The 17,776-nt window shown below is 42.5% G+C and overlaps 1 protein-coding gene across 5 annotated transcripts in view; it reads left to right on the top strand.

Moving 5' to 3' along the window:
* Window positions 1–17,776, top strand: part of LOC311004892 (mitogen-activated protein kinase kinase kinase kinase 4-like) — a 119,308-nt gene that overhangs the window by 76,965 nt on the left and 24,567 nt on the right. For 2 of the 5 annotated variants that reach the window (XM_083997082.1, XM_083997083.1), the window contains exons 7-16: window positions 2,352–2,482; window positions 2,595–2,649; window positions 3,108–3,186; window positions 3,288–3,463; window positions 3,683–3,755; window positions 3,986–4,196; window positions 7,887–8,048; window positions 8,601–8,687; window positions 13,197–13,352; window positions 17,050–17,370. In XM_083997082.1, coding sequence (XP_083853208.1) covers window positions 2,352–2,482; window positions 2,595–2,649; window positions 3,108–3,186; window positions 3,288–3,463; window positions 3,683–3,755; window positions 3,986–4,196; window positions 7,887–8,048; window positions 8,601–8,687; window positions 13,197–13,352; window positions 17,050–17,370 — 1,451 coding nt within the window. Of the gene's footprint in view, window positions 1–2,351; window positions 2,483–2,594; window positions 2,650–3,107; window positions 3,187–3,287; window positions 3,464–3,682; window positions 3,756–3,985; window positions 4,197–7,886; window positions 8,049–8,600; window positions 8,688–10,554; window positions 10,930–13,196; window positions 13,353–17,049; window positions 17,371–17,776 lie in introns of all 5 variants that reach the window. The other 3 variants (XM_083997085.1, XM_083997086.1, XM_083997084.1) reach the window with 3 other exon arrangements.

Below are 17,776 nucleotides of genomic sequence, written 5' to 3' on the forward strand. Positions count from 1 at the left end.
AGGTCTGGACCGAGTGACTGAGGAAGAAGAAAAAAAAAACACACACACACACACACAAAAAAAACACACTGCAGCACCAGATATTGAGTCAGCACCGGTTCATGAGCCAACTGGGCCTTTTCCACTGCAGCATTAGGACAGTGAAGGGACTGTATGTAAGTCAGTACTACAAGGAAAAACACTGTAGAGCTGTGATTCTATTTAGATCTATCTATCGATCTATTGATTTAATAAAGTATCTATAAGCTAATTTGTTGGATTACACACTGTGTTACCTCATAACTAAGATGTATCTGCCTCGTTTTTAGTTTTTAAGTCTGTTTTCAGTCACACACGATGACGCTAACATTCATGATCCTGCCAGAAAAATCCCAGATTGGCTCAGACAGAATATTTACAAGCAAAACTGGACAGAGAAATGAAATGCATTTTTATTTTCAGGCCACGTCTGGTCACTTGTGGATGATTAAAACATTAGTGCCAATCAAATAAAATCTAATGTTTCCCATTTGGGACATTTCCTTGTTGTCCTTGTTTTAATCTTCCTCATATTTTAAGTTGTCAAACATGAGGTTTTGTTGAAAAAATCCCCTGCATCTGGACGTTTTTATGAATCTTCTATTCATCTTGTTTTTATTTCCCTAATATCTACAATTAGATTATTATTATTAGTAATGATGTCCCTCTGCTGCTATCCTGTGACACGCGCTGTAAACCACATGTCCTTGGCCTTTACATGTTGTTGGCGGCTTCAACGTGACAAAGAGAAAGAGTGAAATTTAAATTAACAATGGTCCGAGGACAAGAGAGTGAATCTTTGATGTGGCTCAGAGGCAGAAACTTAAATGACCCCGGTGTTAAATCGGCTTTCACACAGAATCTGTCTCACCATTAACTGATCATACAAACTCGCCATAAACCATAAAACATTAATATTTTTATTAATTTTCAGAATAAATAATCAAACTACAACAAGATATAATACAGGTGCAAAACAAAACTATCACAATAAGGCTCATCTTCAATGAATGAATAAACATCACAGGGCAGTAGCATGTGTTATTTTGCATAGTCCAAAACGTAAATAATCCGTCAACTCCCTTAGAGAAAAGCATTTCAAATAAAAAAAAATAAAAAGAGCGAAAAAACAAACAAACAGACATATAATAAATACATGGTAATTTCATTTGTTGATGGTTTACATACAGAGGGAACATGCCTCCAATGCTTTCCTCCCCTCTAAGAACACCAGTTCTTCACATACTGTCAAAAATTAGATATTTACCCTTTAACGTTTAAGGTGAGTTTTTCCAGTGCCAGCGAATCTGATAGTATAAAACCTTAGGGTTGTGACGAGATATCGTCCCACGAGATCACAGCTGAGTTCTTCCTCCTCAGTAAAAACTCCTAGAGGAAACACTGCACATGATATTGTTTGCACTTCAAAAAAAGAAAGAAATATTTAAAGCAGAAGTAAGCGATATTTTTGTGTTAATATAAGTCTTAAATAGTTATATCTTCCGACAGCAATCACTTACATAGAGTGTTTGGACCGAAACACGAGTCTGTCAGTCACTCTGCTCTGCTCTGAGCCGAGGAGAAAACATTTATCGTATCCTACAGTTTTTATCCAATGAGGAGAGAGAACGGCATGAAGGGCTGTGTGTGTAGCCAAGGGACGCCGTGAATGTGGTGACGTAGGGACGAGGACCAATAGATCCATGACGAGGGCGGGGGCTGCTAACTCCGTCGGCTGACAAGAAGTTATGGTGCGTTCAAGGCAGCCCGTAATTCGTGTTTTTCCGACCTGTGAAGTCATACCAGTTCGATCTGGTGCGAGTTCACGGGTCGGAAGTTACGAGTGGCCGTTATAGTGACTTTCACAGGTAAAACAGGTCGGAAAAACACGAGTTGAGGGTTGCCTGGAACGCTACAAAGTTGTAAGTTGTGACTTGAAGCTGTAATTTACGGTTTCAAAAGCCTGCCTGGAACGCAGCATTAGCCAAAACGACCGGATCGCTTACTTCTGCTTTAATTTAATTTAATTTAATTTATTTTAACTTTTATAAATTTTAGTTTTAGTTTCAATTTGTGGAAGAAGAAATGTATTTAAAGCTCATGCTTACATCATGCATGTTCATAGTTATAATAAAACATTTCAAAATGCATGTGCAACTCGGTTAAATAAAAGTCTGTTGGTCCAGTCATATATTTTGTCATTGTAGTTTTCTTAAAATCTCGTCTCGATCTCGTGAACCCAATATTGTGTCTCGTGAGATGAGTGTATCGTCACACCTCTATAAAACATGTTACAATGTTAAAACAATGTTGTTGTTTCCCCCCCCCCTCAGTGGACTTCGGTGTGAGCGCTCAGCTGGACCGGACAGTCGGCCGGAGGAACACCTTCATCGGGACACCGTACTGGATGGCTCCAGAGGTCATCGCTTGTGATGAGAACCCCGATGCCACCTACGACTACAGGGTAAGAATAAAGACCGGATATCTTTACACATTAACAGCAGCTGATCAGTAGGAACAGATCATAATAATCACTGTAATAAACTAACTCTAAACTCTGCTCCTCTGTCCTTCAGAGTGACCTGTGGTCCTGCGGCATCACAGCCATAGAGATGGCTGAGGGGGCTCCACGTAAGTACAGTCGCTCCGACCTGCTGCTGGTTTGTTTGGCAGAGAATAACAAGTCATACTGACACATTTGCATAATTACAGTGCAGAAATCTGAGCTTGTTTTTAGTCTGTGATCTGCATGAGTTATTATTCGTCACGGTGCCAGCTAGGTTTGTTGATGTTTGTTGCAGACAGATAGGTCATACTGTAAGTGTTGTAAGCAGAGGAGGCGGTGGAGGAGTGGTTATGACTGTAAAAGTGATATATAAAAGCAGAAACAACATTTACCATCTGTTTCAAGCGATGGAAACAAAGTGGCTCAGTTTTAAACCTCTAAACATCAGAGAGAAACTCACTGTTGAGTTTAACTTTCTGTTCAAGCTGTTTCTTCCTGTTCAGATGTCATACAGAAAAGATTCAGTCTAAAATGTGACTCTATGTCTCTCTCTGTGTTTCCTGCCTGGTCTTGTTTCCTCCAGCGCTGTGTGACATGCATCCCATGAGAGCCCTCTTCCTCATTCCCAGAAATCCTCCTCCTCGACTCAAGTCCAAAAAATGGTGGGTGAAGTTTTTTTAAAAAGAAAAAAAGAAAAGAAAAAAGTGAAAGCATCCCTGGCTGAATTTGTAACACACGCACGTCTCAACTCTGAACTAAACAGGTCAAAGAAGTTCTTCAGCTTCATCGAGGGTTGCCTGGTGAAGAACTACACCCAGCGCCCCCCGACTGAGCAGCTGCTCAAACACCCCTTCATCCGGGACCAGCCCAACGAGAGGCAGGTCCGCATCCAGCTCAAAGACCATATCGACCGAACCAAGAAGAAGAGGGGAGAGAAAGGTGAGAGCTCCGATTTCATTTGACATCCTGTTGCACAATTACTGTACACCTTTTCCCATGTCAACTTTTATTTTAATGATTTTACCACTTTGGCTCGAGAAAATCTCAAAACGATCATTGTTCAAGTGTCCAGCAGTAACACCCCCTTACATCATGTTGTGCTCTCAGTTGCATAATCTCACCTCTAACATCTATTTTCTTCTCCTGTGCTCTTTACAGATGAGACTGAGTATGAATACAGTGGCAGTGAAGAAGAGGAGGAAGAGGCATCTGAGCAGGAAGGAGAGCCGAGGTAACTAAAGTCTGATACCAATCGCAACCATCGTCGAGTCTGAAAGGATGATTAATTAAAAAATTACACAAAATAATAACCAAAAAAGGATAAATTACTATTTTATAACTGTAATTTCAGGGTATTTTGAGGTCAAATGTGTTTTTCCCACTATTTAAAACTGTGTCAGTACATGTGGAAGTCAAACAATAGCATTTGTGTTGTGACCTAAAAACAACTTTTCCGTATAGCTCCATAGTCAACGTGCCGGGCGAGTCGACCCTGCGCCGCGACTTCATCCGGCTGCAGCAGGAGAACAAGGAGCGCTCGGAGGCCCTGCGCCGCCAGCAGCTGCTCCAGGAGCAGCAGCTTCGCGAGCAGGAGGAGTACAAGCGCCAACTACTGGCGGAACGGCAGAAACGTATCGAGCAGCAGAAGGAGCAGAGGAGACGGCTGGAGGAGGTGAGAGCACCGTCTGTCGCCATTAGATACCTGAGGCTGAGAAGCTGGAGCTCAAGGATTTTAATGATTTAATGATTGGTTCATTTTTCAATTTTGTCATTTGGCAAACATCTAGAAAGAAAGAAAAGAAAAAGACACATGAATTTTTAAAAGTTGAATGTGGAGAATGAGCAGTACCACCATCTATTGACTAAGATAGGAATTGCTACAACAGAAAAAAATTCCCTCAGTCGGTTGCCAGACCATTGCTAAGTGTAACCCACCTTTGCTAGGGGCACAGAGAAGAACTATGCAGGATATTTACTTTATATTTCATTTTTACCTTCATTAAACATCTTCGGACTAATTATGATAGATAAATGACTTGTCACTTAACCGATTGATTATAAAAAGGCTTTGTTGAAAACAAATGCACACGACCGGGAGGAGGCTTAGGAAAACAGCGGAGAAGTGACCCGCAATGTCGGCTACTGGCTGGTAGCTACGAGGTAAACAGGAAGTCATTGTTGAGCCTGTCAAAAAATGTCTTTAATTAATTAATTCAGACTAAATATAATGTTTTATGGAAAAGCAATGCTTGTATTCTGCACCCCTCTAAACGCCCCGTGGGTGTATTATTTTTGAAAAAATATAGCTTTAATAAGCATTCTTCTTATTCAGCCTTTAACACGTACCAATGGCACAAAACTGTCTCTTCATGATCATGTAGCTCAGCTGCAACTGGAAGCTTTACTTCCAGGTGCTTTTCTTGTTGAATGTGGACGATTATGCAAATTAGGCAGGTGATTTATGGAAAATCAATGGAGGGAAATGCACTACAACTCCAGTCCAGTGGGTGGCGGTAAAAAGAAGATGAAGGATAGTTTTGGTCGGGGGGCTCAGATCGTCTTCCTGAGGCCTCTGTCATTCTCTTTCTTCCTTGACTCCATCTTTTAACCATGATGGAAATCAAATCAAACAGCCTTGAATCAAAAACAAAACAACAACTGCCTGTTTGTAGAGACGATGCACAAAATAAAATGCAGCAACCAATCAGAAATGCTCCCTCAAATGTCCCGAACCATTGGAAAGTAGTACCTTCCAACCAGGGCCGGCCTTTTTTCTAAGTGATAGATCAATAATCCCAGATCTAAACTCAGACCCTGGTTCCTGTGGTTGAAATGCACATCGTTCCTCAAGATGTTTCTTGTTCCTGAGGAAAGTTTCCTGTGGTGGAAACGAGGCCGATCTGACCTCATCACGGTTAAAATCTTGACCTTTTCCTTTAACTCATGTGCGGTCCAGTCAACCTAACGTCGGAGCTTATAATTTTTATGATTTATAATTTTTTACCGACCACCGATTGCGGCTGATCGCTCAGCGCTGCGTGTTCGTAGGAACTATTTCTTCAAGTAGGAAATAACTGTAGCATTAACTGGAGTATCCTTCCACTGAGGTGAACTCCACTCTGAGGGAAGATTCATCCACGTCGTCAGCTCCAGATTATATATGTGAACATTATCTCTGTGTAATAAGATTAGTGACTTCTGACCTGGAGGATAGTGGCCAGATTTTTGCTAGATAATTTCATATAATAATCAATTTTAAGCTGCAGTGATGAAGATTTAATTGGTTTCCCCTGAGGACGAGCTTGAAAAGCCTTTTTTTTTGTAATTATCCTTTATCTCTTTGAGCTCTGGTCCTTTTCTATTAGTCTCTGTGTGATCTCGGGTGCATTTCCTCTTCACTTCTCTTGGAGGAGAAGAGGAAAATGTCTCGTGATAGAAGAGAGAGGGAGGTGGAGGGAGGACGGGAGGAGATGATTATAAGTTTGGACAGAAGTAGACTGAGCTAAATTCTCCGGAAGGAGAGGAAGAGAGAGAGACCTAAACACTGCCAAACAGAGTAATACAGGGAATAACACAGAGGAAAATATAACATGAGACAAGTGTGTGGAGACTTTGAGCACTTTCCAACGTGCTCAAACAGATGTAATTTACTACACCTCGAAGGTGAAAGTTTGATTGTAGCTGGTGTTTCTCCCACAGCCGTCGCAGCAGCTCCGGGGTTTGATTCATGAAGGAGTTTGTGTATAAATCAGAGAGTTAGAGAGAGAGAGAGGCCTCGGCTCGGCTCAGCGTAACAGAAATACCGCTACACAAGTGCGCTCCTGTTTTGACAGACGAGCTCCTGTGGGTTCCTCGATGCAGAGCGCTGCACTTCTCTGCAAACACGATGCGTCACAACGATACCAGAGCCCTGCACAGCTGATGTCCTGCAGCTTTTCCATCCGCTGCACCTTCTCCTCAGCAGCAGCAGCAGCAGCAGCAGCAGCACTGACAGACAGGAGTCAGAGTAATGTCTTCATCTGTCTCCCCAGAGAACCAGGAGTTGGATAACTGCCTGTCAGACTTAAAAACTATTAGTCTGATTAATGACGCCGTCCTCACGCAGAGCTTTTAAAAAATGTTGATGTTTGAACTTCCTCAGCTCATCCAGCGTCTTGTATTTATTTATATTTTCTCCATTCGGGACCGGTAAATACAGACACGCAGACTAAAAACCATCCATCCAGAGAGCGGGCGGCGTGGTTTGGACCATTTGAAGGGCTGCTCAAATCCTAATTCTTGTTTAAGCTTCATTAGTGTAGCCTTGAAAATCCTTGACAGCCTGTGGATTTGAAGAAAATGGCACTTGTCCTTGAACAGATGGCCTTGAATGTACTGTATTTAAAAAAAAGAAAGAAAAAAAAAAGAACCTCGAACATGGTGTTTACATTTTTAAAACTGCACCAATTCGGTTTGTCATCTGTTAATGAGACGTTAAGGCTTTGACAGTTTCTTCTTTAAATATAAAAAAACAGTCAGCTATGCCTGAGGCGTTATGTCAAAACTTCATTTTAAATCAAAGATATTTAATTCACTATATTATATGACATGAAAATAACAGATTTCCACTTTTGAAAAGTTAAAAGCTACAAATATTTGTACATTTTTTTCAAGTGAAATTGATCAAAGATCGATCAGTTTTGCCATCAGGCAACATAACATGAATCTGACTCAGCACTTTTAGCATTAATATCTTGTCTCATGAGAATGAGATCCTCCTGGATGATGAAGAACATGTCACATCTCAGAAACAACATGTTGTGAATATAAATAAGCCTCTTTTGGCTTCCACCTCTCCTGCACAATGTTTAATTTCACTAGTTTCATTGTTTATGCAGATTATATAATGTGCAAATAAAAAAGTAAAATTAACAGTCATGACAAAGTTTTGTCTCCATGATCTGATGAAACAGATTTTATCAGATTTTTTATTGTTGGCCCCATGTGATCGTCTGTGTTGGAGCTGCTAGCTTTGTTTTATGGCTTGACGACAGAGCAGCTCTTTAAAAAACTTGAAAATGAGTCTGTGATAATAATCATGTGTTTTTTTATACTCGGGAGTCTTTGTAGCTGTAAATGTCGTTAAACTATAATCAGTTATGCGTTAGGTCATTGGCTGTTTTGCCCCGTGACTCGCACTTGCACGAGGCGACTGACGTGACAACAACAAATCAACAGTTGCACGTTTGTAACACAATTCAGGATCAGATTTTGTGCCACATCATGATGATTAAAAATAAAAAAACGGCGAACCCCTTATCCTCGGACAGCAGCTGAGCTTTGTTTCTCTTTTTAACTCGCCTCCTGTGTTTTCTGTCCGCAGCAACAACGGCGTGAGCGTGAGATGAGGAGGCAGCAGGAGCGCGAGCAGCGCCGGCGCGAGCAGGAGGAGAAGAGACGCATCGAGGAGATGGAGCGTCGCCGGAAAGAAGAGGAAGAGCGCAGGAGGGCCGAGGAGGAAAAGAGGAGGGCCGACCGGGAACAGGTACGACCCGCCGCTGGAGTAAGTGACCTGATGACACGTTTAAATGTTATACTTATGAACAGTAAAGTGAAAGTTCATATGATTTTGGTGGAATTTCCTATGTTTTTCCACCTGCCAAGTGCAACATGTTTCAAAACCATTATGCTCTCATTCCACCTTTTCTCATGAAGTTCAGTGAATTTTCTCTGGCTTTTGTTTTGTTTTTTTTAATTTGGGAAATATTTTTGTGTTTCTTTGCCATTAACTGTGGTTATACTTGCGAAATTCGCTGTAAAAATCACTTGTCTAGGGAAAACTATCTCTCTTAGGTCAGATTGTAATGACTCAGATTTTCATCTGACTTCTGCTGAAAAAGGGAGAAGCACTTTAGGGGTAAAAAAAAAAAAAAAAGAGAAAAACTTGAAATTGCATTGATTCTTTCCACATCGGGGATCCTGTGGGAGCTGCTCGGTGTTTCCTCATTCGTTGACCTTTAATCTAAGATAATGTGTGGAAATGAAATGTATTGTTTTCTGTGGCTGAGCTCCGGGGTTGTGTGTGTTTGACCGACAGGAGTACATCCGTCGGCAGCTGGAGGAGGAGCAGAGGCACCTGGAGATCCTGCAGCAGCAGCTGCTCCATGAACAGGCCATGCTACTGGTGAGTGTCCGTCCATCCGTCCTCTTTAAACCTGGAAGAAAACCATCAATTCATTTTTCTCCCTTATAAAAGTATAAAAAGTCCCTCTTTATCTGAGTATTAGCCTCTGTTCTCCGTCCTCCTCATCTCTGTCTCTCCTCAAATAAATTCTCTTTCTTTCCCCCCTGCCTCTAAATCTATGTTTCCTTAATATTATTCCATCTGTTCTTCGCCCCAGTGGTTATTTTTTAATGTTTCCACATCTCCCAGGTTGTTAAATTTCATAATGTAGGTACTTATTATTCCTCCGTTACACAAACTTTCCTGTTTTCCCTCAAATCTAAAGCGAATCCAGTTGTCGGAGCTGACTTATGACTTTTGTAGATCCGCAGGGAGCCGTTAACGTCGGAGGTCAAAACATAATAATTCCTCTTAGGTTGTTGCCGGGGAAGTCGGGATGTTTACTGGGCCGTAGCGATGGTGATGATGTCACCGGCAGGAAACTGGTCATCCAGCAGGAAGATGGGGGTCTCTCTGTGACTTGGTGTTTTTCATTTTTAAAGGCTTCTGCTCCTGTGGGGATCACAGAGAGGATACTCACATAATGAGAGGATACGACCACTCATATCAACACCAGCGCTTTACCATGAGCTGCTCGTCTCGCTGCGGTTCCCACTGTTGTCGCCATTCATAAACTGTAGCATTAAAAAAGCACACATTTCCCTTACATCATATTTGGCTGTCACACCGGCTTTAGTATGAAAACATTTGCTTTGAAAAGATTTAAGAGAATTTCATATTGGATTCAATGGTCTTGCTATATATAGACACAGCTTCTGGTTACGGGCGTAAGTATCAAAACTCATAAAAGTCATTACTGATTTAATAGCTCTTTGGTCTGATTACTTATGACCAGAGTTAACTGCTCTCACAGGCGTGCAGACAGCCTTTTTTTATGAAAATGAATCTTAATGTTTGACTTTCCAAAAAAAACGAAACTCTCGCCAAAGTTATTAATAGTTATTAATATTTGGTTTGGACACTGTGATACCCCTCTCTGTCATTTGACAACTTAACCCTGATTTCAAACTCAAAAAATCAATAGCTCACTGATTATTAGAGGAGGTTTGGGTGAATTCTGTGCCTTTTTTGATAAGGTGTCTCCTTACGTATATCTTAAAGAGACAACGAGGAGTTTTGGAAAGCAAAGTGTTTTCACACTACATTTCCCATGAGCCTCCACATGAACAGTGAAATTCTTGGACTGGTGCAAAACGGACAAAAGCGAAAACATTTGCCAAGAATGTTTTCATTAATCAAGAATGAAAGTCGGAGGTTCAAAGACGATCAGATACCGCTGTAGTTCCGACCATAAACGGCAATATTATTCCCATGACCCGCCGGGCAGTGTCCACGAAACCGAAACTAGGAATTGCTGGGCGAGTCGACCACTAGATAATAATATCAAAATAACTATAAAGACAAAACGATATATTTATCAAAAATGGACACATTAACAAGTGTGGGTAACGTAGATTCATCCACATTAATATGAGACTTTTTTTTATAACCAAATACAAACTCCTCGTTGTCCCTTTAAATTTTAGCAACTGTGAAAAAACTCTTTCAAAAAGTCCTGTATCTGATGTGATTCACATATTAATTTGTTTTTAAAAGAGTTAAATTGTAAGAAATGGAAAGGAGTCATGATAAATCTGGGGCATTTCCATACTGTACAGTGCTTTAGCATCAGTTCACATCTCACCATAGCAACATCAGGACGAGGTCGACCACAGCTCTCAGGTTGGACCTGAGGTCTGAGGAGAGAATGAATTCAGGTGTTGAGGTTTCACCCGAGGCGATTCAACCTGCTCCTCCCTGTACTCAGGAGTATAAGTGGCGGGAGCTGGAGGAGCAGCGTCAGGCTCAGAAGCTCCAGAAGCAGCTGCAGCAGGAGCAGGCCTACCTGCTGTCGCTGCAGCACAGCCAGAACCAGAACCAGAACCAGAACCTGGACAGTAGCAAACCGGCCCAGCAGCAGCAGCAGCAGAGCACCAAGTCCCCACAGAGCCTTGAACTCGATAGGGTAAAGCCCCCCCAGAGCCCCGGGCCCCCGGACACAGCCAGCAAACCGCCACAGAGCAGCGACGGCGAGAAGACGCGGTCCGGTCAGAACCACAGTCTGGAGAAACCTGCGGACGCCACCGAGCCGCCGGTCGCTGAGCTCCAAGGCCCCGCCCCCGACTCTGAGCCCGTCAGAGAGGTGAAACCCCTCGCAGCAGCTCGGCCACCGCTGTAGACCGCTTCCCTCTGCTTGTGTGTGATCCCTCCGGGGGGCTGTGGGGGCTGCTGGTGTGTGGATGCTTTGTAGACCAACTCTGTGACTAGAAACTGTCGGCGTCTCTTTTCTAAACCTCTACGTCCGTCTAACAATCAAACAGGTCCACGGTGCAGCTTCTGTCCAGTGGCGTTGGACAAAGATTGTCTGTCTCTACGTTTGTCTCTAGGCGGAGGACATTTCTTGACTGAATGCTTCACGGGAAACTGAAGCAACAGGAAATGCAATTTAAGAAAGAAAAAAAAACAGCTTTTGAAAATATTTGTGCAGTTTTTGTGCAAAAGAGTTGATGCACTGAAATTTATATGATTTGTTTTGCATGTTGACAGAAAATCATCCTTTAAATTCCCAATTATTCATTTTCTGCTTCAAATCACGAATATTTAGTTTGGGATTTTTAAAACTTTACCTTTACCCTAACTTTTTTTCCCGAATATATTGGTTTACACACACAAATAAACATACATGTAGACAATACGTATTGTGCTGGACCCTCAAAGAGGCTAAATCTGGACACTATCCATGCAAAGATTACATCACATGAATCCATTAATGAATTTAAAGAGAGAAAAGGAAAAACTAAAATTATTAAAACTGAAAAAAAGGTGAAAAAAGAAGCTCAATATCAAGAATATCAGAATAATCCATACAGTACAGTAGAGAAATAATAAAGGAACAAAAATAGTTTGTGTAGGTGCACCAGTGAACATATTCTGGACCACCTGTTGGTAGATAAGTGAATTTCTCTCTGGCTTTTATCATTAAACTGACAAGGAGTCGAGTTTTGGAGAATTTTCAAACTTAACCTTTATCTCCTCGTTTCCACGCCTCAAACTGACAACTCATTGATATTTCAGAGAACATATTATGATCCATTATGATCCCGCCCCCTCCTCCTCCTCCTTGACTGTACAGTAGAGCAGCGGTTTAGTGTTTACCTGGACTCTTCCTCCTCCTCCTCCTCCTCAGTGAGGACTGTGCTGCTCCTCTAATTGGCCTCACTGTCGTCTCTGCCACCACATTAACGATGCTGCTGCTGCAGTAATGAGCCACCTCATTAAGTCCTCAGCGTGACTCCTCGTCTCTCTCTCCTTTTGGCCTCCTGCTGCTGCCATTTAGCACCTGGTGGGGGGAATAAGAGCAGAGATCCAGCAGCAGAACTGGAGTGACCGCATCGTTTCTGCTGGTTTTATGTTTTTTTAATGTCGAGGCCAGAACCAGGAGTGTGGTGTTTTTACAGGTTCAGGTTGTCTGTCCGTCCAGTTCTTGTGGACACGATATCTCAGCAACGCCATGACGTAGCTCCATCAAATTTGGCACAAACGTTAACGAGGACACGAGGATGAACCGATTAGATTTTGGTGGTTAAAGGTCAAAGGTAACAGTTACGGTGCTTTTTACAAATCATGACTTCATGCCTTGCGTGTGCCAGATGATGTAATACATTGAAACTTCCTCAAATGTAGTAAAAACATCCACTTGGTATTGAAGATGAACAGATTACTCAAAGGTCAGTTTAGCTTTTACTCAAGACTATCACACAAAATGGGAATTCTTGTTAAATCCAACTCAAAAACTACCAAGAAATTTTGCAATAATGTTTTCAAAAGTTGAACTCTTTGAGCTGAACCTTTAGCCATGTGAATAACAACATTGTAATCACCAGGTTATTCATTTGTAAACTACTTTTCAACCTTTTTAAAACTAAAATGTAGTTTAGTTTTGAAAAATTTTAAACACAATTTAAGACTAAACACACAGAAACCTCAAGTTGTTACAGATGATCGGCGTCTTGGACCTCAGTGTGTGTCCTAGTGTCCTAACCTCGCTTGTTTTTCACTGTGAATGTGTTTTTTTCTCTCCACGTGAAAAATGCATGACGCTCTTCGCTGGTCGTGGTGCTGTGGTCCTACTACTGTAGCAGTGAGGGATGTGGGAGCACTGCGGCAACAATAACAACGGTGCCTTTGAGGAAGTGCTTAGTTGTTCCTGCTGCTGTGACTTTCTGATGTGCTTCTGTGTACTTCTGCTGGTAGAAGTCGTCTCTTCTCTGCGGGAGGAAACTAACAAACCGTGGCGTCCGATGGCTTTTTTCCCCCTTAACCTGCTCTTAACATCACTGACACGTGTTTGACCCGAACTCCCAAAACCACCGCTCATGCTCCTATTTGTGTGTGTGTGTGTCCTTTTAGGCTGATGAGCGGTACCGCAAGAACATCCAGGGTTCTCCTCAAGCGGCTCAGACCAAACCACCGCAGCCTCCGGTGCCGCCGCGCTCCGAGTCTTCCTACCCCAACGGGAACGCTGCGTCCGAGGCGCCCGCCATGCACCGTCCTGTGGAGCCACAGGTAACCACAGTAACCTCAGACTTCCTCATCACTCCTTTCGCTTCACTGCTGTTGTTCACAGGCGGCATTTTGAGTCGGTAGTTCGTAGTTTTAAAGGGATAGTTCAACATTTTGGCAAATTGACCCATTGCCATAATCCCTTTAGTTTTAGGAGTAGGTTCGTTACCTTTAATTGTCGGTGCAAACTGTTTTTAGAACGGTGGAGCAGAGCCGTGAGCTGCTCAGAGCTACGCTACGGAGGCTAATGGGATTTCTTGGTTTCCCTCATCAAACTCATCAAATACACAATCCAACAACTCCAAAACGCTCTGGTGGACAAGTTGTGACCTGCACATTCACCACGCTATGAGATAATAACAGAACATTACAAGACGGAGTTGTTTTCAAGCAAATGCAGAGACCGCGCATCAGCTGTTTTGCATGAATTTACCTCTAAAACAACTCCGTCTTGTAAAGTTCCATTGTTGGATTGTGTATTTGATGAGTTTGATGAGGGAAACCAAGAAATCCCATGAGCCTCCATAGCGTAGCAGCTTGCCGCTCTGCTCCGCCGTTCTAAAAATAGCTTGCACTGACAATTAAAGGTAACAAACCTACTGCTATGACTATAGGGATTATGGCAATGGGCCGATTTGCCAAAATGTTGAACTATCCCTTTAAATCCATCTCTATTGATGATTTTGTACTTTTCTGGTTGTGGATCAGTCGGGGGAAAACCTTGTATCTGGCTAACATCTGAGTTAATTAGGAAACAGAAACATCAGCGTCTGTAGCTTCACTGGCTCCAGATGTTGCCTGTGCCTCTCAGACTTTTCCTATTCTTTCAGGTGATGTCAACACATTTGAGTCTTTGTGGACGACTTCACTTGTACCTGTATTTCTCTTAACTTTGTATACAGATGTTGTCTTCACCGGTTCCTTCCTGTAGCTCGGCTCTTTCAGGTTGCTTCTTCTGGATAAAACCGGATCCAGCTCACTCCAGATGTTGTTTTTCTTTCCAGCTTCAGAGTTGTCATCAAGTCTTATTTCACTAACTAAACTGTGACGCTGCATTTAAACTGCAATGCTCATTTTCATTTTCAGACAAGGGGAGCTTGTTGTCATGACAACACAGATGTCTCCTTCTTTTTTGGCGAAACTTTTTTTGTGACAATGGAAACAAAATGATCACAACCATGATTATATATACTCCTCTCCTGGACTAACTGTTTGACTGACAGGTTGTCCTCCCACTTGTCACATGTGTGTAATTATTACAGAGTTACTTTAGTGTGTGTGTGTGTGTTTGCTTGTGTGCACTTGTGGATGTGTGTTTGTGTGGTGGTACGTCGTCGGGGGGGGGGCAGTATTAGTCATCTTCAGCCCACTAAGCATGAATAATCACAGTTCAATGAAGTCAATCTGTTTTGAATATGTCACACAGATTAAATTATACAGACACGATGCTGTAACTCGCTAAGGTGGCGGTGGTGGTGGTGGGGGGGGGGGGGGGGGGGGGGGTGCAGTGTTGTTGGGGTAATGATGTAATTCACTGCTGCAGTGATTTAAACATTTGCCATAATGTTAAAAGTGTATTAATCAAGTTTCTCTCATTAGCCGCGAGTCATCAGGCGCAGATGTGCCGTTTGTGTTTCAACACATAACTACTTCACTGGGTCCTGAATCAAACTTGAATGGGTTCATTCTGAGGCTTTGATCAGGGCTAATTATATAAAAATGAAAATTACAGACTCTCAACTACTTTAATTTCCAAGTGAAAAGATAAAAAAACAAAACAAAACGAAAACAAGAACCAGCAGTCAGGGAAGTTTTCACACCGAACCCAGAATCCACTTCATGCAGGAAATGTAATATTTCATTTCCAACACGTTTTCATCCAGAAAGTGCAAAATCCACTGTTTGTGCACGGCTAAAACTGGGTCAGTTTAAACAAGTTTCGCTAAAACTTAAGTGGTTAAGGTGAAAGAAACCAAGACGGGGAGTGTCGACCTTATTGTGTGCATGTCATATGACCTGTGTGTGTGTGTGTTTGCATCCCAGCCTCTGTTCATGTGTTGATATGTTGATGTTTGGTCCTGATGGTGAAGCTCCGTCCTTAAAATGTCCAGTCTCACTTTATAGTATTGATGCTGTAACTGTAACTGGGCAGGTAACTACATTCACAACAGAAAATCCCTGTCCTCATGAGTTTATTAGTTTTATAAATACATCTTCACTCACTTCATCTGAACAGTATGTGTTACGTTCAGTTCAGTTAAATGCTTTTCATGACATTAATTCATCATCCTTGCTATTAATGATTTAACCAAAGTATTACTTTCTTACTGGGACTGCCCAGTAACTGCTCTGTTTTCTTAAATTAAGCTTAACATGCACAAGCTGAATACTAAAATGATCTACAGCCTATGTAGAGGTAATTACAGATGAGCATAGATGGGAAAGATTAACAGCAATAAGAGTTTAACCCTTGTTTGACTCAGGATCCAGCTTCATCTTTCCATCTGCCTCTTGTTCTTTGTGCTGTTGTTGTTGTTATTGTCTTTTTTTTTTTAAAGAGCCTTTCCTCCCGTGTCCCTCTCAGAAATCTCAGAAGTACGACATGAAACCTTTTGTTTGCTCAGGCTGCACCTTTTTTTTTCTCTGTTGATTAATAATTCAAGATGTGGCTGTAATAAAAACTCTGACAGTGGAGTTTCCCCTCTGAGAAAAGTGTAGCCTCAGTAACAACAGGCTCAGTCTGTGTTTTATGTGACTGCTCCTTCTTTTTCTTCTGTTGCTCTCTAAAAACCCGGGTTCTTTAGGGGGATCTGTGAAGATTTGGAGCCATATCATGTAAACCATTGTTCCTAAAACAGCTTCAGGTTTTATTGTATCTCCAAACAAACACTACAACACCTATAATTCACACCTCCACTTTTGGAGTCAAACTAACAGAAGTCAGCTTGTTTTTTTATATCCTGTACTGATGATTTCAGATTAGAGAACCTCTCTATCACCTTTCAGACATGCACCTTGATGTTTAAACATGGCAGCAGCTTTACAATGTATTCATTTCTAGATGAGCGTTGCCCTTCGTCACTTTGATCAAAGCTCAGATTAACCTGCAGGCTGCAGCAGCACCACATTGATATTAAACGCAGGTCTTGTTCCACACTTGAAAAGCCCAGTATTATATCTATACATATTTCATCTTTAATCTCTTCAGCTGCTGGGCTGATAAATCATGAATGTTTCTGTAATGGTACAGTATGCGTGCACCTGTAACCCTGGGTGGGTTTTTTTTTCTGTACCTGCAATTTACAGAAGTCTTTAAATGCCTCACATACCAGACAGCTGGTAGACACTCGCTAGGCAGCTGCTGGGGCACACATTTGAAACGGTGATTTTATCCACCTGGGTGGTCTACAGTAGTCTGCCCTGGTTGAGCTTCTGTATGGGAAACACTGGGTGTGTCATGTCTGAAAAAAGCCAAAATTAAGACCTTATTATGGACGACATGAAGTCAGTAATGTTACGTATTCCATGTCTGAAACAGGTTTAATTTCAGTCTCTGTGAACTGTTTTAGGATTCACTACAGTATGGCTCCAATCTGACAACCACCTAAAGACGCCCTGACGCCCCCGTTCCTTCTCAGTGCTTTGCATGCAGACTGACCCGTCTTTCCCCCGTGTGCTCTGTTTTTTTGTCGTCTATAAGGTCCGTTCCCATCTGGCTGCTTTAAAGAGCAGCGGCAGCGTGGCCTCAAACTCCTCCACTGCCGCCGTGGCCGCCGCCGCCGCCACGCCGCCCGTAGTGTTGCGCTCGCACTCTTTCAGCGAGCCGCTCGCCCCTAGCTTTGAAAACCTCCACCTCCGCAACAGCCAGGAGCCCCATCAGCGCCATCACCCTCCATCTTCATCACCATCCTCCTCCTCCTCCTCATCAACATCAACGCCTGCACGCACTGACCCACAGCCCCACCCCCAGCCTAGGCCCTCGCCCCATGAACCGGCCCGTTCAGAGGAGGTCCCGCCCAGGGTAAGGAGTGACAGGAGCGAAGCCCCCCGGCGTCGCCCGGCAACAGCAGCAGCAGCAGCAGTTACTAAACAATCATCCTGGTTCCCAAGAGATCAAACCAAAGTCATTATCCTCAACTGTTCAGTTCATCACTTTAATAGTGTCCCACCCTCTGCCCGATTCTTGCTGCTATCAATAATTCATTATTTTCTTGTGGTGCAGAAGAAAACTTGAAGATTATTTAATTAATGCTGCATTCGAGACAACTCTGGATTTTCCAGTTGAAAACTCGGATTTCCGTCTTTAAAACGTTTGAGATGCACCACGCCAGAATACAACCAAAAACGTGGCGGTACAAACTTCACGTAAGGCATTAAAACATTACAAAGGGCACAAAAAATAAAAAAGAAGCATTGTTAAATCATGA

Source organism: Trachurus trachurus (assembly GCF_905171665.1).
Source record: "Trachurus trachurus genome assembly, chromosome: 21".
NCBI lineage: Eukaryota > Metazoa > Chordata > Actinopteri > Carangiformes > Carangidae > Trachurus > Trachurus trachurus.